The following is a 26,468-nucleotide window of genomic DNA, read 5'->3' on the forward strand; positions in this document are numbered from 1 at the left end:
TGATTTGTTGATTCTGTATTTTGTGCAATTTAATACTCCCATTTATGATGCATGCATCCATATGCCATTATGATTCAAACTGAGATTCTTACCCTCCCAATTATCCTGGGGAAGGGAGCTCTCTGGTTCTCGGTGACGACCATAGGAGGAACCAGCAGGGACCTCTTGGATCTGTGCTGCAGTGAATAGCCAAGACCGAGGATATCCTGCAACACAGGAAAGAAAAAACATATCGTTTATGCTTGAGATAACACCCCTTATTATAGTAATATAACATAACATCTTGTTAGCAATCAACCTAAATCACTGCATAATCAACACAATCATGACAAGCATTAATTATCCATTAATATATGATGAAAAAATGTAATAACAAGGAACTCGTGGACGATTTCCCAATTTTGTTTTATTTTATTATTAGTGAGTGAATTGCATTAAACATAATAAGCAATGCAATGAAGTCCATCATCTGCATCTGTCACCTGTATGTGTGAGTTATTTATTCAGCTCGTATATGTTAAATGAGGACAGAAGAAAGAAATAGGGGAAAAAACAAAATTAAAAAAGGCATGAAACTGGGTACGAATTAAGAAATGAGAGATGACAAGGTTTTGGGGAAGCATTTGCAGTGTTCATGAAGAAAGAGACAATATGAAATGTTTTATTTTGTCCTTGAGATCCTAATAGCATCATCTTATTTCATTTTCCACCTTCTTGCCTTTTGAAAAACAATGTGGCTGTGAGAGATTTTCTCCTTTTCGCTTGTTGAGATTTCTGAAGCAGTTTTGGCTTCTCTGCTTGAATTTTGAAGAACAATGCACTAGAGAGATGGTGCATGTATTATGATTAAAGATTTATGTACTCCGTGTAATATGGTGACTAAGTCTGAACACTGAAAATTGTGACATTTTCCTTGGCAAGTAGAAAAAAAAAGAAAATGTCTTAGATTTTATACATTTTATTTCAGATTGACTCTGCTTATGTTTTTCAAGACCTTCTACCTATAAAATGAAAGCTCTCCCAGCAGAGCAGCAGCGACTCATTCTAATCGCTCAAATTAGTCTTATTTCGGTCCAGGTGGAAAAGCCTTGTCCTACACAGAACTAATGTGCTACCTGCTTCCAAAAGAAAGAGACCTATAAAGACAGTACCAGAACAGGTCTATGGAACTCACTTAGAAAATCCAAACCTTTATCTGCCAGCTTTCACAGTTTGATCTTGAAATAAAAGTTCCATTCATTTCTCCCTTAGGCACAGGTTACGTGATTCACAGTTGGAGCACTTCCCCGCCTTGGATCAGCATGAAATTATTCTGGTTTAAATCATCGAGATGAAATATTAAGAACTTCTTGGGGGAAATTGTTTTTTTAATCTGCTTTGATTTAAAGTCAAAGTTAAATGCTCGTGTGCATAAAACGGCTTCAAGTCAACGATGCAGCAATTCAGGGGAAAGAAAGTCTCAATCACGGGTCGTCAGTTACAGACACGTTGGGTTGCTGAGGTTGACGATGAATCACGCAGACACCAGTTGCTTTTCTCCTAGTGACGACACGGACCTCTTGGCCCTGCTGCCATCTTGCTCTCTTTTTTCTCTCACTTCTTCCCCGACCTCCTGAGTCGGGAACTTTATTGACCACTTCAAACACCGCCCCTTGACTAGTGACATCATAACATCGCTGACCACCAAATGGGGCTGTTCCTTCCAATAACAATTTGGAGCTAGATGGAAATATGTAAATTATCCTATCATTCTGATAATTAAGCATCTTAACGTTTCATCCGCCATAATTAACCACAACCATTGTCTGTACAAAGGCAGTCATTGCCGACCAGCAGCGACAGAAACAAACAGAGCCGTACTTAAAAACTAGAGGAAAGACTGAGCTTGTGTGTTTTCATTGATTTTTAATTCTGATTTTTTTATTATTATCTAATTTCTATCTTTCAACCTTCATCTTTTTCTTCAGCCTTGCTTGACAGAACTTTTATGACAATCTACACTTCATATGGATGTGACTAAGTGGGTATGTGTGCATTTGCAGGCAGCTGTTTACTTGTTTACTGTTCAAGCTGTTGTTCTTGGCTGACAGGGAAAGTCAACGCTCTCACCCCTGTCAGAATGACGGAAAGGGAACAGGTAAGAGGGAAAAGTGGAGCCATTTATTTACAGCACGGTGCCGACACGCAGACGCGGAGGGCAACGCCGAACACTCGCACCATTCACTGCCTCTGTCTTCCATCCCTCCAAGCTACAAAGGTCAGAGAGAACACAATGAAATAGTAATCATAAACACAAGCCGGCCACAACAACAACAAAAAGACACTCCAAGCGGTCTCTGAAATGGCCACTCTTTTCAAACCCACTGGGGGATGACCTTCCAAATGTCAAAAACAGAAATCTGAAACTGGACCTGAAGCGGTTAAACAGGAACAAAGAGGAAAAACTGAGGGACCATGTGACCTATTTTGTGTCTGCCAACCACAGTGTGTGTGTGTGTAAGACCAGTTCACACGTTGATGGACTTATAAGTGCTGTCTCTAAAAATCGCACCAAAGCCTGAATCATGAGGATGAGAACATCAATCCCATCATGCACATTTCACCTGTGTGATTTTTGTAAAAGAGGTGAGGAGGAACTGGGAGGTCATTTCTTTGTCTGGGTGTAGAGACCTGTCACAGGGGTTAAGATAGACCATACTGTCCAATCCACGTCTTCACTCAGCTGAGATGCAGTGGAAATGAAAAGGGAATGCTGGTGCTTTAAAACCTATCAATGTTCCGTAGGTGGATCAGAGCTGTGCGAAGCATGGACACAGTCATCTGGATAAAGATGTTTTCCCTGCTGTTCCACGATGGCTCACCACACAGTGCTCTTAAAATCAGATAACCTGCAGCCCTCCTTTCTCCACTCTCCCTTTTCCCTGCGACTTTACAGCTTCCCCTCGTCCATTCTTCTTAGCAATACCTTTTTAATTTTAATGTTCTCTCTTTGCAGTATGCATATGTGATGAATAGTGGTCTTACAACTTGTAGACAGTGTAAGAGAAGGAAGTCGTGACTCTTTAATATATCCTGTTCATAAATACTGGCACACCATCAGCCCTGATCGTCCTTAATGCATTTGCTTCTCTTTGTCTCATGTCTCCCGTGTAACTGTGGATAATGATATGAAAAATCTTGCTGGTGAATTTTAAATATCTTTGAGGAGGAGGGTTACATGCCCATGAGTTTACATTCACATATCCTGCACTATAGTATGAGTGCATATCTGTGATGGAGAGAAAGATGCTTTATCAATGCAAATTTTTCTGTGGCAGTAAAGTCATGTCCTTGTCTCTTCTTCCATTTTTACTCTTAATACTATATTGAAAAGTGTCATTTCTCATTTGTGACAATGTGCTGGAAACCTGATGACAAATGGTTAATATCAAGGTCATTGTTGGACAGAGGGAAAAAGCCAGGCATCTATAGCTAGTCAATGTGTATAAAACTCTTGGATATGAAGCCAGCTAAGGGAAGAAAGACTTTAAAGTTAAAGTTTGCCAGTTTGACAGAAAAAATGTGATTTATAGACAAAACACATCCCTCAGCAAGGAGTGCTTTGAAGTGACAGTGTCTCACACTGTTACTATCTTACAATCAGTGGCTCATAAACACATCCTAGTCAAGTGGAATATGGTATGAAGCTGCTGACTAATGTTCATTTCAAGCAGTCAATCACCAGAATTAATTAGTAGAGTGCTAACGTGATTATATGTGTGTGCGCGATTTCACTTGTAAATTGTGTTGTGACAATAAGTCAGACATAACTGTTAAAATACAACTAATTAACTAGATTGAAGTTATTTAAAATTGCATCTAAATTTCACTGAATAAATCACAATTTTGATGCATGACTGCGTAGTCCTCTGGAGTCTTTATATATTTAATTTGATTAGTGAAATGCATGCAATCAAACATCATGCCAAATGGAAAGATGTTTTTGTACAGAAAATATGGGTTAATAAAACATAAAAAAGTCTGACCTTTATCTGGCTCTCACATTAATTATTGCTAATTTTCACCTAACACTAATGAACCATTAGATTTTCATACTCCCAGCAACCTTTTCCTGTTTGTTTTTCCTGCAGCCCTCTTCTAAAATAATGTCTTCATTATCTTCTGCTGACCTAAAAAAAAGTCCTCCATGTGATCCTTATTTCCATTGACTTCCTTCATAGTGAAACTTTTCTTTCATCTGCACCTGGTGCAGCCCCCCGAGGCGTTTAAATAAATCGAGAAGACCTGTGCAACATTTTAAAAATCTATTTCAGATGCCACCTAATTTTAGGAGTCCTTCCAGAAATGTAAGAATATCTGTATATCCATTTCCTTCAGTGCAACCACAAACACGGCCGTAAAAATAAAAAAGGGACACACTTTGAAGGTGATGATTTGTTGGACTTATCTTGCAAATTACTCATCCATACTCAAAATCTATATATTTGCAAATCATTTAAATGGTTCCATCAAAAGTTGTGTGTCAGGAGTTTAAAAACATGCAGTAACCAGAATAAACAAATGACAAGTATGACTGTATGGGCTGAATAGAGAGTGGAATGGCGACGGCGAGTGAAAGACTATTTGTGTAGTGGTGAATAATTCTCAGTGTTGTACTGTGGCTGCAAAATGTCACATCATCACCATCATACCCAGAAAGCCTTACTGAACACTAAAAGCATAGTTATAGGAAATCTTTTTGCCATTGGAGGATGATGATTTTACTCAGGATGCAATATTACATTTTATTCAGCACACAAATGAGTGCAGATGGATGAATAATAACAAAAGCAGAGAAAATAGGCTTTTGGACCCAGATAATTTTCTCTTATCAGCACTTGGATGGTGCCTGCAAATGCCTCCTGAAGGTAAGTAAATGCTCTGCATAACTGTTGTTCTGCATAATGCAACCAAAATAACATGGAATAATACACACAAGCCTGTCCATATCTGGAAGTGTGCATTTGCTAAATTGAATTGCATTGTTCCATTATTTCACAGACTGATTCGTTGCAAAATGAAAGGAATATATTTCTCTTCAAATTTAGACTTTTGCTCACAATAGGAATTATTCATCAGCCTCCTCTCTCCCCTGCTGGATGTTTTTCAGCTAACACCGCACACCTATTGAATTAAAAGCTAATTATCTCCACCTTTGCTCACAACACATATCAATTGTCACCATTCATTATTTTCACTACAGTACAATTAGTCATGCCAATAAATTCACCACATCATGTTTGTATTTTGCTTTGGCAACAGATAATTGAACAGCACTGTGCAAGATATGAAATTCCATGAAATTCCATGCCACATATTCCAAAAGTACAAGGATTCATCCCCAGATGTCAGGTGGGGATATTATTCTGTAAAACGCACAATCAGTGCAGGTACACACGTCTATATAAGGCACTGGAGTCATCACCATCATTTTCAGATCTGAAAACTGAAGAGGCCGTTACTGTTGAAAGGTGGTGAAGAGGTGAAGAAAGACAGCAACAATCATCATCATCAATCGGCCTACAAGACAGATGGTCGTATTTACTCTGAAACTAGAAGGAGAGATCCTTTGTCTTGCGTTTCTCAGGTGCTGTCTCATTTTAGGGTTGCATGAAATGTGGAAGGCACATCGGTGGTGTATTGCTGATTCAAGCTTACATGTAACAAGAAGTTGACTTGTGATAACCATGTATTGAGGACACCATACATTTGTGTTTACCGCCATTGCCTAGTGGCACCATAGCCTGGGTGGAGCCCATTGGAGATGGATTGCTATATTAGCCTATGGAACTTCGATGCAGATCTCTAACAAAGTTGGTTGGTAAAACTATAGACCATGATCATGTCCTACACTAGAGTCCAAAAAAAGCAATACATATAGCAAATAATCCTTTTATTTGGTCTGGTTAGGCAGAGTTTACTTTCAGTTTGTCATTTCTAACACAAACAACCAAAGAGCAGCACTGTTCTGATGCATGGCAAAGGCTTGTTTCTGCCTTGCTTGTTCCAAACAAAATGCCACAAAACCGCAAGGTTAAAGACAGCGAGAGTAATGTAGACACGCCAATGGGAGGGTCTACTCACCTTGGTGATGGCAGCAGTCAGCATATTAAAGCTCTGTTCACGTCAGACCTTTTGTTTTTGCTAGCGAAAACTACATGCAAACGGGAGATTGATCAATATCAAGAGACAATATCATGCATGTCTGTGCACCAACAATCCCTCAGATCATTTCAATTATTTCATCAAAGAAAACAAATGGTCCAGTGTGAACCTAGCTTAAGTACAAAAGAAAGAAAAAAAAGAAGGGGAGGGGATTAAGTGTCAGGACAGGGCCGTAACCATCCTCGTTGTATACCGAGGGGACTCAGCCCTGACCTGCTGAAACTAGAGAGGGAAGCTATATTGAGTTCCAATGCTGGACTTTCTTTGCTAGACAAAGTGTCAAAGAAAAGATCACACTCAAAAACTCACACTGGTGCCACCTCAATAAGGCAAAATGGGCCCTCTTGATGGTGGATGATGGGATGATGCCACTCCCACCATTTCAATAAGGTTAGTGTGGATATAGCTCCAATCGCTTCAAATCCAGATCCAGTCTGTTTGGTCTGAAGAGGTCTTATATAATCCCCATGAACGTGGAATATGTAACAGGGTGGGTGAGCATTGTATCGTCTTGTATTTAAACATTCTTTATATTATGCCACAAATTTGAGGGGCTTCAACAGCTTAATTAAAAGTGTGGTAATGAGGTTTTTTTTCACTTCTCCACTAGGGGACTCCTAACTTGATCAGTCTTAGGATGTTTTCTTCTAACATTGTCATCTAAATCTGCAAAAGAGTCTTTAAAATATTCACTAAAACACAGCTCATAAATCCTCACCATTTGTCCAGGGGCATTTTAATCTGATCTCTGCTACATTACGCCTGGCTATACTACATTACATCTTAAATGAAGCAGATCCTGTTCTATTTTGATGAAGTATAAATAAAGAAATGCATCAAGGCATACACAAAGCCACACAGACAGCAATAAATTCTACTAACTCTGAGAGACTGAGTCGATGGAACCGGCAGTCCAATGACTTCCACCTGTGCCGTGTCATCTGCGTGCACACTCTGCCCGTGGATGAACAGGACTGGACTTCTGTACGGGACGTCTCTCTGAAAAACCAGATTATGATCTCCATCCACATGGAAGGCAGGATCCGAAACTTCAAACTTCACGTCTTCGTTTCCCGCACAGTCATCGAACGTGACTACAAGAAACAAAAAAACAACAGCATTTGTTTGTTTGTTAAATTTGTCAAACAAAGTTACATACAATTAAAATATCAAGCCATACGAAGCAGTCACTGATGCATACGGTATACATGACGATGTGAGCCACAGGGTTTGGAAAACAGTATCAGGGAATTCTCAAATATAAAAAGATGCCCTGAAGATGAAGATACACCCTGAAGAAAAAGTAAACATTTCTTAAAGGATATATTAGCTTGGATTCAACAATTAATCATTTATATGCACACAAACCTGCAATACTTATGAACTTATGCACACAACAGTATGCATTGTTGGCTCATCAATGTCTCTCAGTAATGTGTGGCTTGCTTTTGCAGGGCTATTGTTTTAACTCCAGAGAATGTAGTGGCATAAAGCTGCAGACTGCGGCCATAAAAACAAATGAAGGTAAAAGACAAGTCACCTTTGAGTTTTATGCATGCGACTCCTGTAGGAGGGCTCGTCTCTGCTGACTATATAGATAATGTCAAGAACTCCACCAGGCTTCATCCTCTTTTTAGCTCTCTGACAGACTCTCCATGGTGTTGCAACATGATCTCATCCCCCCATCCTCAGCAATCCGCCTACTATATCTATATATCTATCTATCTATCTGATTTACCCTCCCTTTGTTTGACAGGGCTGCTGTTGCACACAGACCTGTTGGAACACTTTGTCAACCCAGTTCATCTGGCCTCCTGCATCTAATCAAAAAGCACATACAACTATTAAGCGCTTACATAAAATGTCAAAGGATTCTTTACACTAATAATAATTTCTAACTCATTGTTTACAACACAAACAAACAAACACTTAATTAAATTCAGGAGCAAGACTATTGTGTTGAAGCTTGTGGGGAAAATAAATATGCAGGATTTGGTTTCATAAGGAAGACAAGTCAAGTGATGGGCTTGGCCATCCGCTCGAATCTGACCTCTGGCCTCTTGGGACTTTGACACTGTTTACTACATTGTGTGGGGTAGTTGTTCTGCATGACGCTCACGTATAGGCGCTGAAGATATATTCTGCTTTAGGATTAGAGGAATGACAGCCGCATTTGATATGCTGGGATTGAAATGACTGGAATTGTTACCAACTCACATTAAATGCATATAGGAAAAAAAATACATTCAATTGATTTGCCTCTGAAGTTTGGGAATAATGTGCTGACTGAGCACAATTTACACTGTGCCTCAGGCTGATGGTCTTAATGCATACAGATGAACTCACAAAAGACTGCTCAATTCAAGCACAGAATCGACTCATTGTTGAACTAACATAATGCACTGTAAATGTTATTGTTCATATTTTCATAGAAAAAAGTGACTGACTCTTGGATTTTTTACAATTCACTAAAGAGGTTCCGCCTTGTTATCGTTCTCCCGTGGGTCTATTTTACATTCTATATACGCACCACGGTTTTGTCTTGCAAAAACATTAGCTGCATGTGGATCTGACTTTCTCCGATCACAGTAGCACTAAGTGAATTGCGACCATACTTAGCACTACCTGACTATAAAATCAATAGGCTGGAGTCTATCAAAGCCCTCATTTAGCACACTTAACCTTTGTGACTGTTTAGCCTGGCTTCTTTTATCTCTCGCACTGCAGACATTTTAATATCTTCCCTCTAGACAGAATCATTTTCTGCCATCTGGGTGAGAGTAAGAAGAGGATACTAGAATGGAAAATAGAGGAGGGGGAAAAAAGAAGGGACAGGAAAATGAAAGAAGAGGCAAGGTTTCAATGGACACTGGCTAGAGAGCTACAAAGTCAATGAGCTACTCTCCAGGGAAACGCGTCTCCATTTCAATATTCAACACTCACTTCAAGCCAAAGCATGAAAGATGTGTTCATTTCTACTCCCATTACAAACCGCAGATTTATTTCAATAAACATCAGCGTGCTCTTTACTGCCTGCAAATTGCAGTGCCAAACAGTGTCAGCGGCATTTCAAAGACAGCTAGAGAGAGAGTTTTTGATGGTATTGTAATTTTGTCAGGTTTTAGGGGATTTCAGGAGGGAATGTGGTGCAGCTGGAGGCTTTGAAGTGAGGCAACAATGACAGAACTCAACTTGCCCTGCTCACGACCAGCGACACTACACACTCCTCTCTCTTTCTTCAGCGCTCAGGGTTGAAATTACTGCACAACATGGATTAGGGTCTCTAAAATCCCTCGCTGATGACTGAAGCGGGGAAGGAGGGTGGTTGGTAGTTAATTTCTTTTCCAAAGCTTTTAAATGTCAGGCAAAAAACCTCCTGTGGAGACTGAGAAGCAGCTTAGGGCAAGGACGTTGACCAAACGGAAAACACACCTTGTCAACTGTCAACTGATGATATATCAGTAGCCTCTCTTTATCTTTATCCTTTTCCGTACACTAAAAAAGTCTGATACCTTCAAACATGTGTTTGTTTGGTTAGCAACATGTTTGACATCCAAAACTTCCCTAAGCCTATTTACCCTGGCTCCTACTCTCTTTGTCAGCCACATTAATTGGATTCTCCCTCATCCTCTGTTAGGTACCAGAGTTTTCCTTTGAGGTGTTTTGAAGACAATTGTCCTTCTTGAAATTAAATGTCAAGTCTCCATGATGGGAGAGATGGTCATCGGTGGAGTAATCTCGGAGGTGGCTGCATGGACGTTTTTGAGCTGATAGCTGCCGTGTCTAACCAGAGTGTGCTCAGCCTCAAAAAAAGGGCTCAGGAGCAAGATATTCTCAAATAATCACCTGGGATTAGAGAGAGAGAGAGCAGCTTTTGAACATGTTTTTACACCCTGAATTGCATTTTATACTTGAATTTCCCATCACAGAGAATTGTGTAAGACCTATTCTTAGGATTTAGGATTTACAAGTGTTGAACTTTTCAATTACAATGATAAAGGTTTGATGGCTTTTCCAAACAATGTGGTGTTGATGGAAACCTTTACATCACGTGCTCAATTAAGATTTTGAAGATCCCCCACCTTCTGAAATGTCATTTGTTTCCTGACTCAGCACTATAATCCTGAGTTGCTTCTAGAAAACACATATGAGGACAAAGACACACCTACAACATCCCCTTTAAACTAATTAATTGATATCGCTATGCTATCAGTCAGGTAATAAGGGTATACTCTTCAAGGATTTTAAAGTGCATTAATAACACTGACAACAGTCAACATTTGGCTGTCTGTGCACGAGCGGGAAATGTTTAGGCCTGTAGGCTCAGTCTTTGAAGTTGCCTCTCTCAAGGTTGCACCTGCTTAAATATGGATTCAATTAAAATTCATACTAAAATCATCATTGCATTTCTCACCCTATTAAAATGTGGAAATATAATTGAAAATATCCATCCACTTACACGATTGAGATCTCCTGAAGCCTACCATGATGTGGTTGCCCACAGCAACAGATCTAAAGGGAGTGAGTGAGTTGTCATTCACCTGGAATGACACCTCACTGGAACCTGGAGAGAACCGGGGATATGGTTGACCCTCCTGGAATGGACTTGTCTTACTTCATTAAGAACACTGGAACTAACTGGGTTGCATCTTCGTAGTTAACATGTAACTGTAACCTGGAGGTGTATTTGTATCGGTTCTCCGGCTTCCTCCCACCACCAAAAAACATGCTAATTAGGTGAATTGGTTACGCTAAATTGTCCATAGGTGTGAGTGTGTGTGTGTGAATGATTGTCTGTCTATGCGTGGCCCTGCGATGAACTGGCGGCTTGTCCAGGATGTACCCCGCATCTCGCCCATTGACTGCTGGGATAAGCTCCAGCACGAGCCGTGATTCGGTAATGGACAAAGCGGTCAGGAAGATTTCTTTTTTTTTTTTCATCGACATGCCTGTTGCTGTGTTTTAGTTGGTTAATGTTGAAGAACTTGTGAAAAATAGACATCCTGTAAGTACTATGGCAATGTACTGAAAGTATTTGTAATTATTAAAAAGACTTATATGTGTGTGTGTCATTACAGATCTGTTCTTGCCAAAGCTGATGAGGGGGTTGTTTTCCAAGAGCCAAACTGAAAAAATAAATAAACTTCAAGCTTCTTACCAACATCAAGCCCTGCCACACAAAAAACTTTGCACAACACGCACACACACACATACACACACACAAATCCATAAGACAATATAAGATTTCACACACAAGCTGACATCCAACACAGGCAACCATTGAAGCATTCAAGCATCCAGGCAGATCGATAGGCTTTCAGGAAGTAAACTCCTAGGCTGAAGCCCTAAGGCTCAAATCAAGTTACTCAGCACTTTTCCTTGCCACATGGCAGCAGGCCAAGTGCGCTGGGCCAAGACAGGAAAGGAGCATATGGTTGAGATCAAAACTTTGACACAAAGTAATTCTGTCACTTCTATGACAGCAACTATCAGTATCTCTTTAGTGAGTGAGTTCACAGTTCACTTCGAATCTCTGATTGAAGGACTTGTTGAGGTATGGCCTTTATTGGTGCAGTCAAAAGTACATGGTTGAGGATTTTAAATATTTGTATCTGGATATATCCTGCACTGCAATATTCACACACAGTTGATGTGTTTTAAAATGCTGTTTGCTGTCCCATTTAATTGTCATCATTGCCATGCCCTTTATTAAATATCACGCAGGTGATTGTGTTTGCACCTCTCATTAAACCATTGAATCTGATCATAAAACAGGAAGGATAGTGATACATTGGAAGCCTCCAGAATGAAACCGTGATGGACATCTCTTCAGGACTAGTTCAGACATTTTGTTTAATTTAATGCTAATAATTATTTAACTAGATATTATTGAAGGTATGGCAATAGTAGACAACTTTGGCATTGGTTGTTACTTGAAATGCAGTTAAAATGAACATTAAAAATAATGTGGATTACATTAACTGAAGTTATGGGGAAAGGTGGTTGAGGCTCGACTAAAAGGACAGAAGTAAGTATTTGTGAGCAGCAGTATGGCTTTATGCTGAGAAAGAGTACCACTGGCACAATGTTTGCATTGAAGCTAGCAATGGAGAAGTACAGGGAAGGTCACAAGGAGCTGCATTGTGTCTTTGTAGATCTAGAGCAGGGGTGTCAAACTCGTTTTCTCCCAGGGCCACATTAGCATTATGTTTGCCCTCCAAAGGCCAAATGTAAACCGTAGCACAGTAAAAATGTAACTAAATGTAATGTAATTTAATGTAAAATAAATGTAACTACTCCTTAACATGCTGTTAAATAACTAATTATTTTTTTCTTTAACTCTTTAGCCACCACAGTAATTATAATAAAATATTCAGTTTTAATATCACTTTTTAAAAGGTTGTAACTTAAAAATTGTTAGAGATAAAGCCATACTGTAAATGAGAAAAATTATAAGTATGAACCAAAGTTTGTGATGGGAATAAATTAACACATCTAATAATGTGGAAAAGTTCCATTCAAATGCAATCATCACGCAGGAACAAAGATAATCGATACAGGTTCGTCTCCGAATTGTGGCCATTCTGTGAGGAGTTTGCATGTTCTCCCCGTGTCTGCGTGGGTTCTCTCCGGGTTCTCCGGCTTCCTCCCACCACCAAAGACATGCAGCCTGGGCTGATTGGTGACGCTAAATTGTCCGTAGGTGCAAGTGTGTGTGTGGTTGTATGTCTCTGTGTTGCCCTGCGATGAACTGGCGGCTTGTCCAGGGTGTCCCCTGCCTCTCGCCCATTGACTGCTGGGGTTGGCTCCAGCTTGGCCCGCGACCCGATAACGGATTAAGCGGTTGGGACAATGAATGAATGAAGCACAAGTAGGGAGTAGAAATATAACTGTCAACAAGATGCCACATTTTACGGCGCTTCCTTTTCCTTTCAAATTATATTATCAAGCACGTATATTTATATTGGTTTTGACCAAAAGAGCATGGAAATGTCAAATAAACCAGACATCAGTTGAATGACAGCTGTACTTTATTTGACAATGACATATTCAGGTTTTTTGGCTGGGTGTTCATGCTTGTGGTCTTATCATGAAGGAACAGGTATTCTAAAATAACATAAAATGGCAGTAAATGCGTTGCCAGTAAAGATGACCTCATAATCAGGTTAATACTTTTTACAATGAATGGAATAAAAATATACAAGGAATGCACGGAGAGTTGGCTCTAAAATAACGAGCTGCAGAAAATTGTGTGGACGGGTTGTGAAAACAGAAGATGCAAAAATATATTTGTCGTTTGAAGGCTATTCTTGGCAGCTCCGACTGGAAAAAGAAAAGCAATACTTAAAACCTGCGTGGATAAGTCTGAAGAGAAGAAACAACTGCATGCAATCACATAAAAGTTTTATCTTTAACAACAGAAACCATAGAAGGAGAGAGTTCACAATTAGTGCTGGTGATGAAATACAGTGTCTGATTATTTCAGACAATAAAGGTGTGTCTGGGCAGAATAATGTAATCTTAATTTTGACAGGTCATATCTGCTTGATGAAAGGGAAGGCCCATCAAACTCAAAATAGAATACACTGTGCAGCTAAATGTTAGAACCCCTTTGGTCAATAGCCTGTGTTACTTAATTATTATTTACAGAAATGTTGCTATTGATGTATGCTCAGCCTACAAGCAGACATACTGCAATATTTATTCAAATCTTACATTTTACCCATCTTAAATAAATTGGGAATAGATAATACAAGCGTATATGAAAAGTTTATCTTGTAGTGGTAGACCCACAGAGAATTAAAGCCAATTACTGACCAACTCCACAGTTCCCCGCAGCTCTACAGAGACATCTGACATCATTACTGTCTTTCAAACGCATTGTTTTTCCATTGTTTGTTCACGCTAACCGCCTGTCTCCCAAATCCCAAAGTCATCATTAACATTTACTTCATGGAACCTATTTTCATGACATCAAAACATCAGATAGCAAAGATAGAACTGATTTTCTTTTGAAGCTTTTTATGTTTCTTTGATTTGGGATATTATGTTTTAAATCATCTCAAAGATATGATTAAATCATATATAAATTCTACAGCATGCCCTTGCTTTAACACATGTATTTAATAGCCACACACAGCAGCTCTCATCTCAGGTAGTTGCTATTCTAGTCAGACATTCTCATGACATTTTCTTTTGTCACTAATGATTTGCAATCCGCCATAAAATATGTTGCCACTGTAGCTTTATATTGCACTCACTCTTTTTCTCTTTCCCGTCCTCTCCCCCACCATTTACTCACCTCTTTCAGCATCATTGTTCATTTCCCCTTCTACCTCTTCCCTCATCAAAGTGCCAATTGCCAGCAGTCTCCAGTGACAATTTGACCTGCTAAGGTTCATAGTCCACTCACATGGATTCCTCCTTTATTAGCTTATCACCTATTAATAATGAAAATCATCGCCCATTGTACAGGAAGCTTTCATGAAATGATAAAATTCACAAATGATATTGTACATAGAAAAACCCATCGACACATTCACTTCACTTCCAGACACACACACAGAGAGAGAGAGAGGTGCACATTCATACTAGTAATGGCCTTTTATGTAATTACAGTTGTTTGTCAAAGCGCACCTTGATTTTTGATCAAATTAAATACAGTGTAAAAGAAGCTGCGTTTTCTAGTGACTCTCGCTGCAGTGAGTGACAAATGCTACACCATTATGGAATGAGAGTGACATGATCAGGATTTGCACCTTGCTGTGCAGTCAGATGCAAAGAAGAGCATCAATCCAAGCATCTGCAGCATTTGGTTGAGCAGATATTACACAGGCGGCACTGAGTGGGCCTCTGTACGGCTGAGGGTGGTGTTGGTGGTGTTGTTATGCAGCGATGATGTCTCCCCAGTCTTTGGGTTTCATCAGGTTCGGGTGAATTTCTACCGTTGTACCAGTGGGAGCATATCGTTTTGCAACTGCTCTGCCTTACTGAAAAAAAGCAGCATAAAGGGCAGTGAAAACTGTCTAAGGCATCACAGTAAAAATAATTAAACGGTTCACCCTCATCCCCTCTGGAAGCAGCTTCGGGACTCTCCTCTGCAGTAAGGTGACAAGTCCAACACCCTCAGCCTCCCCTGCTGTGACCTTCATGTGCATAGTGTCATAGTGTTTGCACCGACTCATTGTGGTTGTTAATGCTGTAGAAAAATGTACATATATTATTATATTGATTATCTTGTGTTGTAACGTTAACGTTATTGACCGCTTTGTCCATAACCGGGTCGCAGGTCGTGCTGGAGCCTGTCCCAGTTCATCACAGGGTCACACATAGACAGACAATTATTCACACACACACACAGGAGGAAGCCAGAGAACACACGCAGACACAGGGAGCACATGTAAACTCCTCACATAAAGGGCGCAAGCCAGATTTGAACCTGTGACCTTCTTGCTGCGACAGCGCTTACCACTGCGCCACCGTGCCTCTCACATAACAATTAATACATTGTAAATATGTTTGTGTATTCACAACCCTCACTATTACTCATACATTTATTTATTTATTTGAAAGGATAAAACCCCTTGAGATGAAACCATCTCGTTTTCAAGAAGGTCCTCAATCAAAACAAAACAGAAATAACAAAATAACAGCAGTGCAGATATGAAAAAAATGCAACAACAAACAAAATAGAATAAATACTCTCTCTTTATATACAGACACATCCACACTCAAACTACACACATACAAACATGCACATGCATCCTTTTCTTGCTTGGACTTTAGGCCTGTACACTATCAGCTGACTTTATCTTGCACCTCATTTTATTGTCTCAACGCTGGTCCACTCTGCAACAACAATAAAGCTGATCTAATCTAATCCGAAAGCCAGAATGATTAAAATATAGCTAGTTTACTGACAGTAAACTAGACATATAGGTTTACTCTGTTGGTGTTCCACAACGTGCATATGAAATAACGCAAAAATACTAATTAAATGAAACAGTTGGCTATGCGCATGCATAGCCAACTCAGCACCACCAATAAACAGATGGGTGATGGCTGCTCTGCTTCATTAACAAATCCAGTGTTAGTTGATCCCCACAGAATGGTGAGTCATTTGTTACTAGAGTTCCAAAACATTGTGTATCACATAAGCAACAATCGCGCATTATTTTATGTGGGTGAGGGTGCAAATAACCGTTGAAGCTGCAAATGCATTAAAACTCATCTTGCATATGCTGGAAGAGGCAGGATTTGAAGCAACATAAAGTAATAAGGAAACATTTTCACTAAATGTCATATTGATCTCTGAGCAGGAAGGAATAAAGGAAGGAATGAAGGAGTGTTGTTCCATGTGTCCCACTTATCTGCAAATACTTGGCTGCGTCAGAATTCAAGTGCTGTAAAATTGCCTGGATGATAAAGTAGGATAGAAAAAAGTCAGCGGGAAGAATAGTTCCTGTATTGATGTCTTTGGAGCTCAATGCAGTTTATGTGCCTTGGGCTTGCTGGCAGTTGGGCGAGTGCCACGTCCACAGACAGCTACTGAACACGAAGTGGATGTTATAACATTAGAATTAGTCAAATCTTAAGGAATACGCAGTCATTCCTTAAAAAAAAAGAGAGCTAGAATACTGAATATTTGTCCGCAAGAAAAACAGATAAGACCTTGAGAATTTGATAAAACGGGTGAATTTTGGGCCAGGGAATAGTTAAAATTTTGATTCACATCATGAGAGATGTGGATTCAATATAGCTTTATCTCTTGAACACTGAGAAATTGAGCTTTTTAAAATAAAATAAAAAACACTTTTACACTTTGAAAGCCAATAACTTTTGTGACAGTCATTGGTGAATGTACTTTATAAGGGGTTGTTAGTTAAAGGTTGAGCTGCAAGGCTGAAGGGTTGCTGTGGAGAATGCTGAAGTGCACCACTCTTTCAGTGGTAATCGTAATTTGGTGGCGAGAATATGTAAAGGAAAAAAATAAAAAGCCCCAGAGACCGTGGTCTTGCTCTGCATGATGCAGAGTTCTATGTTATATTTCTCCTCCACATTTTATTGGCTGTGAGTGTGATATGCGCCACAGCTTCCCATGTACATCATAAAATCAAAAACTGTACTTTCATAGGTTTGCATAAATTAACATTAATTAATTATTATGAAGGGCTGAAGGGCTTTTATTACATAAAAATAATGGTATCTTAAATCATCAGAGATGCTGAAGTAAAATAGCAGCATTGCAGTTGGTATTTCTGACAGCCTGCCATATTGAAGACAGAAAACCACAAACTTTTCTGACTCTTCGGAGGAGTTCGCAGCCGGGCAACAAACAAAAAGCTGGTAAAACTAGGGTGAGCTATACCAGCATGTCAGAATCCATATGTTTCATTTCTGTATTTCTTCAAGTAGTGACAGAAGTCAATGAAAGGAGGGAAAACAAATATGTTTTCAGAAACTGTGGGTGTAATTTATCCTTCAATAAAAGTCATTCATTACGTGATCTGTTGAATGCTTGTCGACCCTGCGGAGACATTGTTTCACTCAACACTCAACAAAATGCTGCATTTTGCAAAACAGGTGAATTTTCGGATTCAAATTCTGCATCTGATCTTATTTTATGAAACCTTGAAAAAAAGTGCTTATTTCCTGTGTAACCAACAAATATCCGCGTGGAAGTTACCAGTTCAGTTCTCCATAATTATTTCATAAATGAAAATCCATTTTTCATTTGATCCATACGGAAGGCTGTGGCTCTGCTGCTTATCAGATGCAGCCCACATGTTGAAGTATCCTTGGGCAAGATATTGAAACCCAACTTGCTCCCAGTGGCTGTTCCACTGGTGACTGAATAATGGTGTGAATGGTCACCGCCTCCAAAGAGCAGCTGGTCCATGCTCTTTCAAACTTCTGATTAATGGATGACTCCTCTGAGTGTCCTTCAAATTATGAGATGGTACATTAAAATTAAATTAATTTTACATGAATAATGTTGACAATTTTAATTTGAAAATAAGACACGGTTGAACATTAAGTCATTCTCACTGACGAAATGGCACAAGATATTTCTCCAATCACATTATGTGACAATGTTATACACGGGGCACTTTATTTCCAATGAAGGTAATTTGTGTCACAAATGCTGCCTACAGCTGACGGCATAGCTGCCGAGTTCACACTTCAGAGACTTTGGTTGCTGCTTTGGATTTTCAACTGGTGTTGAAGTCGGCGTCTGTTTGCTCATTGTGTTACCCTTGAGGTTAATGATTTATAATCATTATTCAAGCAGATATTAATATTACTGTGTGACTGTCCTTTCCTTTAGTAAGCCTGCACCAGATCTGCAGCCTCGGTGACATCTGTGACCCACGTTTCAGACCCCACTGGCACAAATCCTATTATTTATTTCCTGAAGGAATCTGTGCCAAATTGTATATTTATATTTAAGTATTCGAGTTAATTGGGTCCAGCAGTGAGCAGTGTGACCCGTACTCACATATATTAGTTAATGGCTCGCCGGAAACCAAAGAACCTGAAATGATGACTGACTTTTCCCAGTGTCATGCGAAAAACTGTGCATTGGTCTGCAAGTCTTTTGTGGTCTGAAGAATTCATTGCCATTACTGCCAAACCATTTTTCCTAAACAATTCTATTTTTGCATGCATCGATTTTTCATGTAAGCTCTGCATTTGTCCTCTTTTAGAGTTAAAAGAGGACAAATAAAATATGAGAGAATTAGTAACACCAACAGAGAAAGTGAATGCTTGCATATTGTATATGCATGCATTTAATTCTCAGATAGGGTCATTAGCCGAGATAGATGCCCTTGAATGCCAAAGAGTGTGTGTCAAAAGGTATCCCTATCTAAAAGACTGCACCTCCACTGGTAATTACAGAGAGCTTTCTCTCTCTCTCTCCTAGATAAATGCTTACTTTGTGTGGAACACACACACACACACGATGTAAACATACTGTTTGTAAGCTATTGCATTTACCTCTTATCAATCCATCCATGTATGGTAGATCCGTCACTTATACAGATAGATATCGATTACGTTTCAACTTGAAAGCTGTAATAAAGCCTCATTAGTTTCTTTTGTAGTTTTCTTTAATTTAATTTCCTGTTATGTGTATGGTGTTACTGTTTTTAAGCACATTGTCACACTTCAGTACATGCTGGAGCTCTGTGTTAGTTCAAGTGCTTTGAATGCTGCTCAAAAACCTGCATGGCTGTTGTGAAGTTATGTCAATTATAAATGAACAATGCAATATATGGAATTGCATGCAAGGCCTCCATTGTGTGTGTGTCTATCATTCTGATTTATTTGAAATGTGCATACACATATATGTATTTGTACTAAATAATATGAGTGGATCCTGGCAGGCCAACACTTCTGTCATAAATTGAGAGCAGTGAGACCCCCCCGCAGTGATCGGTGTTTCTGCTGACAGGAACATATTCAAGGTAATAGAACCGCTCTGTCGTCCTAGAGCACAGCACTAAAGCAGAGCTGAGTTCTGTCGCCCGCTGCACGCACCACTGAACCTCCAGATGACAAAATGCCTCACTGGCTGACCAAATCAAACACGAAAGTCAAAAAAGAAGAGAAATAAGATTGAAGGAGAAAATGCTCAGATGTGTCATTTGCCATGTTGTCGTCTAGGTGGGAAGGTGTGCTTTTTTCAGTTGGAGGAATACTTAGAAAATATGTGTGCTGTATCCAAACGTAGTCAAGTACTGAATGTCAGTCCAGCCAAAAGAGACGGTGATGTCGAGATGATCAGTGCATGTTGTGTAGCGCGTCACTGAAACATGCTAATGAATGGAATTACTAAAATAAGTGTTTCATTATATCGCAATACAAAAAACAAGTGAGTGTGATTCCCGATGAAAGCGCCAAGACTCGAGGCTGTGGATGTTCCCATCATGGTTTCTGTCTCAGTTTCACCATCAACACCACCCATACACCAGCTTTGAAATGAAATCACCATCGGCTGCACCCATGCCAATCTATCTGGAGAGACGTGCCGGAAGCTATAACGTACATCCACAGAGAAGCAGACTCCAATAGCCAGTAGATATTATTGCTGATCCCCGTAGAGACAGAGTGGAACTGTGCAGGCAGGCTTTGCCGGAGGGTCCCAGATGAGCAGGGAAGACCAATGAGTTGTGGCAGGTATGTGTAGTTGAGCGTTGAGTCTGTGTGTGTGAGACTCACTGACCACTGCACTAAGAAAAGGGAGGAGGCTGTTTCTCGAGTGGCTTAGAGATATAATTCTGCAGTGAGCCTCGTGACCTTCCTCTCAAAATATTTAATGTCTTCATTAAAACCTGCTGAGATAACGTTCCTGTATGAAAGTGAAAATGCAACTCAAGAGCTCAAGGTTGTCCCAAAAGGCTACCTAAACTCAAGTATTGTGTTGCTGCGACCAAAAAGGTCCAAGAAAATAGTCCCCGCGTACAGAGATGTGCATCTGATCCCACACGACACAGATGCAGTTAAATGAGCAACCAAGCTGCTTGGGGGGGGGGCGAAACAAAAGAAGAACAAAAGGCATTTGTAAATATCATCCAATCAAGGAGAATAATTCATCTGCAGACACAAATTATGTTGTTGTTGTTGTTCCAACTCCTGTTTGTAACAGGAATCCACAGGGATTCTAATGAATGTGAAGAAGAAAACAACTGCAGACTGAGGGTTTAGATGTCTGGTCGGGTCAGTGTTGAATGACAAATAGTAAGAGAGAGAGAGAGAACAAATGAGAAAACTTCAAAGTACAAAAACTCTGATAGCTATATGTTTGCTATTGGAATTTGACTGACCTTGTAGAAGCACCTGGCCTTCCTGGACGGGTCCACTGTACGCCACCTGGTAATGTTTGACCTGGAATCCAGGTACACAGGCCTCATGGGCTCCATCATCTTGGCAACCCACGTCGGCAACCTGCAATTAGAGAACAAAGGACAAGCCATAATGAATAAATGAATGAATGAATGAGTGGTTTCTGTCTCATGCTGAGTTGAAAGCCACAGAGTAAAAGGAAGTTTTAAGATCCATTTTAAAAACAGACAGTGAAGATATTGTCGGATGTGCATTGGTAAAGTGTTCCAAAGTTTTGGAGCAGGAACAGAAAGCGCTCAATCTCCTCTGAGCTGGTTAACCACATTCTCCAAAAGTGACAGAGGTATAGGCTCAGGTGTGTCAAACACAGCCCCACGAGACACAGAGCAAGAGGGCCCAGAGGCAGCAGGTGAAATCAGAGCCCTAGTGGTAACAACCGTGTCGGTTAAAAAGTGCAGGAAATGACTTCACAATTCAGAAGATGCTTCCAGACAGACAGGTTGAGCTTCAAGGAAGCCAACAGACACAGCAACATGACATGTTGATGAGCACAAGTCACAAGACAAATGAAAGCACATGAGCCAATGCATGATTTTATAGACTGAAGTCCGTGTGACAAAAAAAAATAAAAAATATTTGATCACAAAGCCCAAGCAGTAGAATTCAGCAGCTCAACAGTGAACTCTTACACGTTGTGCAATGTTTACAGTGAGAAACATCCGTGGTACCCTCGAGTCCACTGGCTTCCGTCAGAGTGTACAAAAACCTCATCAGTGTGTGAATCACACACACACACAAAACTTTGTTTCAAGCCGACATTCAAATCGAACATTTAAGCACTGATCAACGTTACAAATGACATAAATGCATCGTGCCGGGGTCTCAGCGCTTGTCTTGTGAAACGACAGTGCTGCACTTGACACCAATGAACATCAGCTACTATGACAAAGACGTCGATATTTAATTTGCATGAAAGGATTTGTATTTAGTAGGTGTAAATGGAACTGATCAAGCAGACGACTGCCCACCTTGAGTCACGATCTGATCAAAGTTTCAAGATGTTCCAAGCTGCCCCAGGAGTTGTTCTTAATAGACCGTGTTTCTTTGTTTTCAGTTTTGTGCCCCGTTGTCGACTGTTCTCTTCACTTTTTTTTTTTTTATTGTAATTCATCTGCCTTATGTTGCTATTTAGAATTTAAATTCAAACAGACTAAAAACTGAACCTTGTGATCCTTGACTTTCCATTGACCTATTTTATCAGCAAATCACAATTATTCAGTATAGAATAATCTTTTTTTAAGTCACAGTATGCTCATTTTCTAAATATGTGTAGTTTGTGGTTATGTAGTAGTATCTACACTGCTACTGTTATGATGTTACTTTACGCCATGTGTCATCAAAATCAAATTCTTTCAAATAAAATACAGTTTTATACTTTGCTGCGTATTTCAATTGGCATGAATTAATTAAATTCTGTTTTATTTGACTAGTGCCAGGGCGAATTAGCTCTTTCCAAACAGGCACGTATGAACAGGCACTGAACTGATTGATTAAAATAAGAGAAGCATATGATGTCAACGTCAGTCAACTCATAGAGGAGGAGCTATAAACAAGTCAGCTAATCACTTGAGAGGTTCATATCTGACATCAGTTTAAAGTGTGAAGAACCCATCAGGTTATTAATCCAATGATTTGGCAGGGCACACAGTAAACATCAGCGAAATCAATACTCCCCTCAATGATCCACAATGCATCTGATAGGAGGTGAAGAGGGGCTGACTTCTGAAAGTATTTGTTAATGAGGGTGTTGGGGGAGAGACTGATGAAGAGGCTGAGATAGATGTTAGAAGTGATGTCTGCAGATATGTACACACAGTTTGAGTGAGTGAACTAGATCTGACATCAGAATAAATGTAGTCAAATGTCTTTCTTCTATTCTGTTATATTTATTGCTAGATTTGTTTTGACAATGAAAACGCAACTCTGAACAATGGATCGGTTGACACGTCGGATACATTTTTAAAGTGCATATTGTTTATGCCTGGGTTAGTGTCTGTTACAAGTACATAATATAAGGTTTAGTAGTTATATTTACATTCCTCTTTTTCTTTATTTAATTACACCCGCCCCCCCAAATCAGGAAAAATGTTGGGGGCCGCTGTTGTACAGCATAGTATATCTCATGTCGGCCATTTGTGAGATGGCCGACATACGTCCATTCTGACTTACCGACATACGTCCATTCTGACTTAACGATCTTGGTCAGAACTAGGATAGTACATGTATCTACAGGTAATGAGGTCACAACCCTGCTTCACAGTAAAATTCTCCACTTTCACTGCTATGAAAGTCTCTTGACAATGTGCATATTGATTTATTTCATAACATACATACACAGCATACGTGTCAGATTGTCTGCGTTTGCTAAAAGGCTCACTGAGCCAGCTAAAACAGGCTATGTTGGAGGATTTGCCAACAATCCAGCCCAACAACCTGCCAGTAGTATGACATTTCATCTGGCTAGTTTCTACTTCACGGCTCTATAGTTCCGTTTCCTCTTCAATCTTATATTTCTTCAGTTTCTATCACAGTAAATGTCAGTGCACACACCTCGGCCTAGGTTTGGCTGAGACAGCCAGGCTTCACTACATCCAAGCCTGCAGAGGAAGTCAGAGGGAGAGAGCGAGAGAGAGAGAGAGAGAGACCTGCAATGTTAGCCATGCACGGAGCACCTGAGTCATGAAACCATCTGGTTCCCAGCTCGGTCTGCCAAACCCAAGATTTTCCTGCTGATGGGTGGGTTTTGTCCCGATGCTAATGCAACATTGAATAATAAAGGAAAAAGAAGAGGCAGAAAAACAGCTTTATTTCTAACTTCAATGTGCATTTTTTAATTTGTTGTGTGTGTGTGTGTGTGCATACATGCAGGTAATTCACTCCTGAATATGAGTAAAGTCATTCCTAATTTGAGATGACGTTTTGGAACATGCAGTCAGCATGTGAGTTGTGGTCTGCTCTTCTGGATGTTGATCACTGGCCAAAATACAGATTTCGAGTTTACATTGAAGTGGTAAAACTGGCTTAAACACATCAGTAGGCCAACAGCCACGTTTCCACTACAAGTAAAGACTTCCAGAAAAACTAAGGAGGTTCTAAATTCACTTATTGGTCACAGAGGATCATCACCGTGTAATTGCATCTTCATGGCATATGGTACACAGAATATCCCGCACAGCACAAGCAAATCCCAGCTTTTTAAAACAGCTATGATTTTTTTCAATACCTTTTTTGAGGAGGTGAAGACATTCCAATCTTTGACAGTCGATGAGAGCATCACACTAGGTGGATGCGGGGTGTATGTTGTGTTCAAGATAAAAAGAAAAAGAGACTCCAAAGTATCCAACAGGCTAGCATATTTTTTGCACTGGCTAGCACAGAATAAGGACTTCTCTCATGCCACTAACTCTGATTGACGACATATTGTTCAAGCTGACAGCTACCACTGCAATGCAAATCCGGCCTCCCTGTGGGGGTGTAGAACTGTGTGATGAGTGAGCTGGCGCACCCCGACAGTACCATGCCCTCACCATCAATATGTTCAAATCCTTTTTTGTCGTTGGCCAGCTCGTCAACACTTCCAACCTAACATGCCTCTCATTTCCCTGCACAGAAAGACGGGAGAGGTGTGAAGCGAGGGACTGAAAAACAACAAGAGCGTCAGCTACAGGCACCAGCTGTGGAATTCATTTCAATGCTCTTTTTTTTTTTATCTCTTCCCTGTTGAGCTTCTCCTGCATGTCAGTCTGAGTGGGTTCAGCTTCATCTAGTGGTAGGTGGCATGTTTGTTCACCATGAAATGGGTGTTTTGTCTAATCTCCTCAATAAGCAAGCGTAAATGTCAATTCGGGGTCACAGGGTGCGTCAGCTGCTACCCCTAACCCATGTAAATGGGCATTTATCTGGTGCTAAGGAACGGATTAATCTAGTTTCCATTATTTGTTATTGGAAATATTGTTTTGGTTTTCGAACTAATCGGTTTTCAAACAGTATTACGGAAAGAATAACCGGTTCGAGAACCAAGGTTCCACTGTAACAATAAATAAAGGCTAACAATGTTCGATAATTCATAATGTATCATTAAATCACCATAAAGGCAAAACTGCAGACATTTCTTGTAATACGGACCGTAATAAAAAAAAAAACAGCTTGGTGGCTTTGGAAAGTGTGATATACTGTATTATATACTTGATATATATCAATATATATATTGATATTTGGAGGGGAGCTTATAGAATAGTAACATTTTCCTTTTGCCCTTGTCTGTTCTAGTACATTTATTGCCTAACTCCAGAGTAAACTTGGGGGCATTCTGTCTGCTGTAGTTTTGCTGTCTATTTTTCTCCGGAGCATGCCAAGCTAAACGTGTTGTTCTCTGACTCAATTATTTCTCCGACTTGCCCTTTGCCTCATCTTTGTGTGTGTGTGTGTGGGGGGGAATCTCACTCACTGAGCCGAGACCCGCCCCCACTGCTGTACAGAGTGCTGTTCGCTTGGTTATTCAAAAGTTAATATTGGATATGCTGTCTGTGCGATTTGTTGAAAGCGCAGCATTACACATTCTTGGGTGGCCAGCAATGCAGCCGGATGGTAGGAGGTAGATCAGATGAACTCTCGGGAGATATTTGGAGAACATAAAGTCCAGAGAGGCTGACAGAGACTCCTCACTTTAAAGTTAGATATTCGAGTGACTTTCTTATGTCTTTGTTGGAGTTTGTTGAGAGTCTAAACAACAGCCACAGGAAAGTTTCTTTTCCAATACAGCTCGTGGGCATAGCAGCGACAGATGGGAACCCAATGCAGCACACAGGCTGCTGAACCTAAAATGGTGCAACATCGACAGGGAGGTTAAACCTTTTTAGGTGTTCTCTGGAGGAGCCGACTTCAGAATGGTGACGCTATTACACTTTGCGCTTGGTAAAGATGCCAAATTGGGGCTGGCAAACTTATCGGAAGCTGGCGTCGGTCACATTTGTCTCGCACACTGAACAAATGCTGATTTTATTACTTACTTCTATGACATTTCATTGGCACACCTCCCCCAAAAGCATAACTTGTCTGTGGCATCATTTGAACAGAAATATCACACTCCTTCAGCCTGAGGATGGAAGTAATGTATTTAGCCGTATTTAGCTTTGGAACATGCTGAGCATACAGTCTGTGCTGCAGGGGAAGTTTGAGAAATGTCTGTGGATTATTGTATTCCTCACAGCAGCATCCGTTGTAAATGATTTGTCAAAATAAACCACCCAAAGATGCTGCAAATGCAAGCCAATACATCTTATCTATCATACCAGCATTTACTGATTAAAAACTACAGCTCCATGTTATCTGGTTTATATATGTTAAGGGTACAAAGT

At 40.1% G+C, this 26,468-nt stretch overlaps 1 protein-coding gene across 1 annotated transcript in view; it reads right to left on the reverse strand.

The window, feature by feature from the left end:
* The window catches only part of LOC137913549 (cadherin-13-like), a 126,559-nt gene extending 105,183 nt beyond the window's left edge, over positions 1-21,376 (reverse strand). The window contains exons 1-4 of the mRNA XM_068757193.1: positions 21,281-21,376; positions 21,033-21,153; positions 7,087-7,298; positions 93-206 (exon numbers count right to left, since the gene is read on the reverse strand). Coding sequence (XP_068613294.1) covers positions 93-206; positions 7,087-7,298; positions 21,033-21,153; positions 21,281-21,376 — 543 coding nt within the window. The remainder of the gene's footprint in view (positions 1-92; positions 207-7,086; positions 7,299-21,032; positions 21,154-21,280) is intronic.
* Positions 21,377-26,468: the final 5,092 nt, after the last annotated feature.

This window comes from Brachionichthys hirsutus, unplaced genomic scaffold (genome assembly GCF_040956055.1).
Source record: "Brachionichthys hirsutus isolate HB-005 unplaced genomic scaffold, CSIRO-AGI_Bhir_v1 contig_1421, whole genome shotgun sequence".
In the NCBI taxonomy this organism is placed as follows: domain Eukaryota; kingdom Metazoa; phylum Chordata; class Actinopteri; order Lophiiformes; family Brachionichthyidae; genus Brachionichthys; species Brachionichthys hirsutus.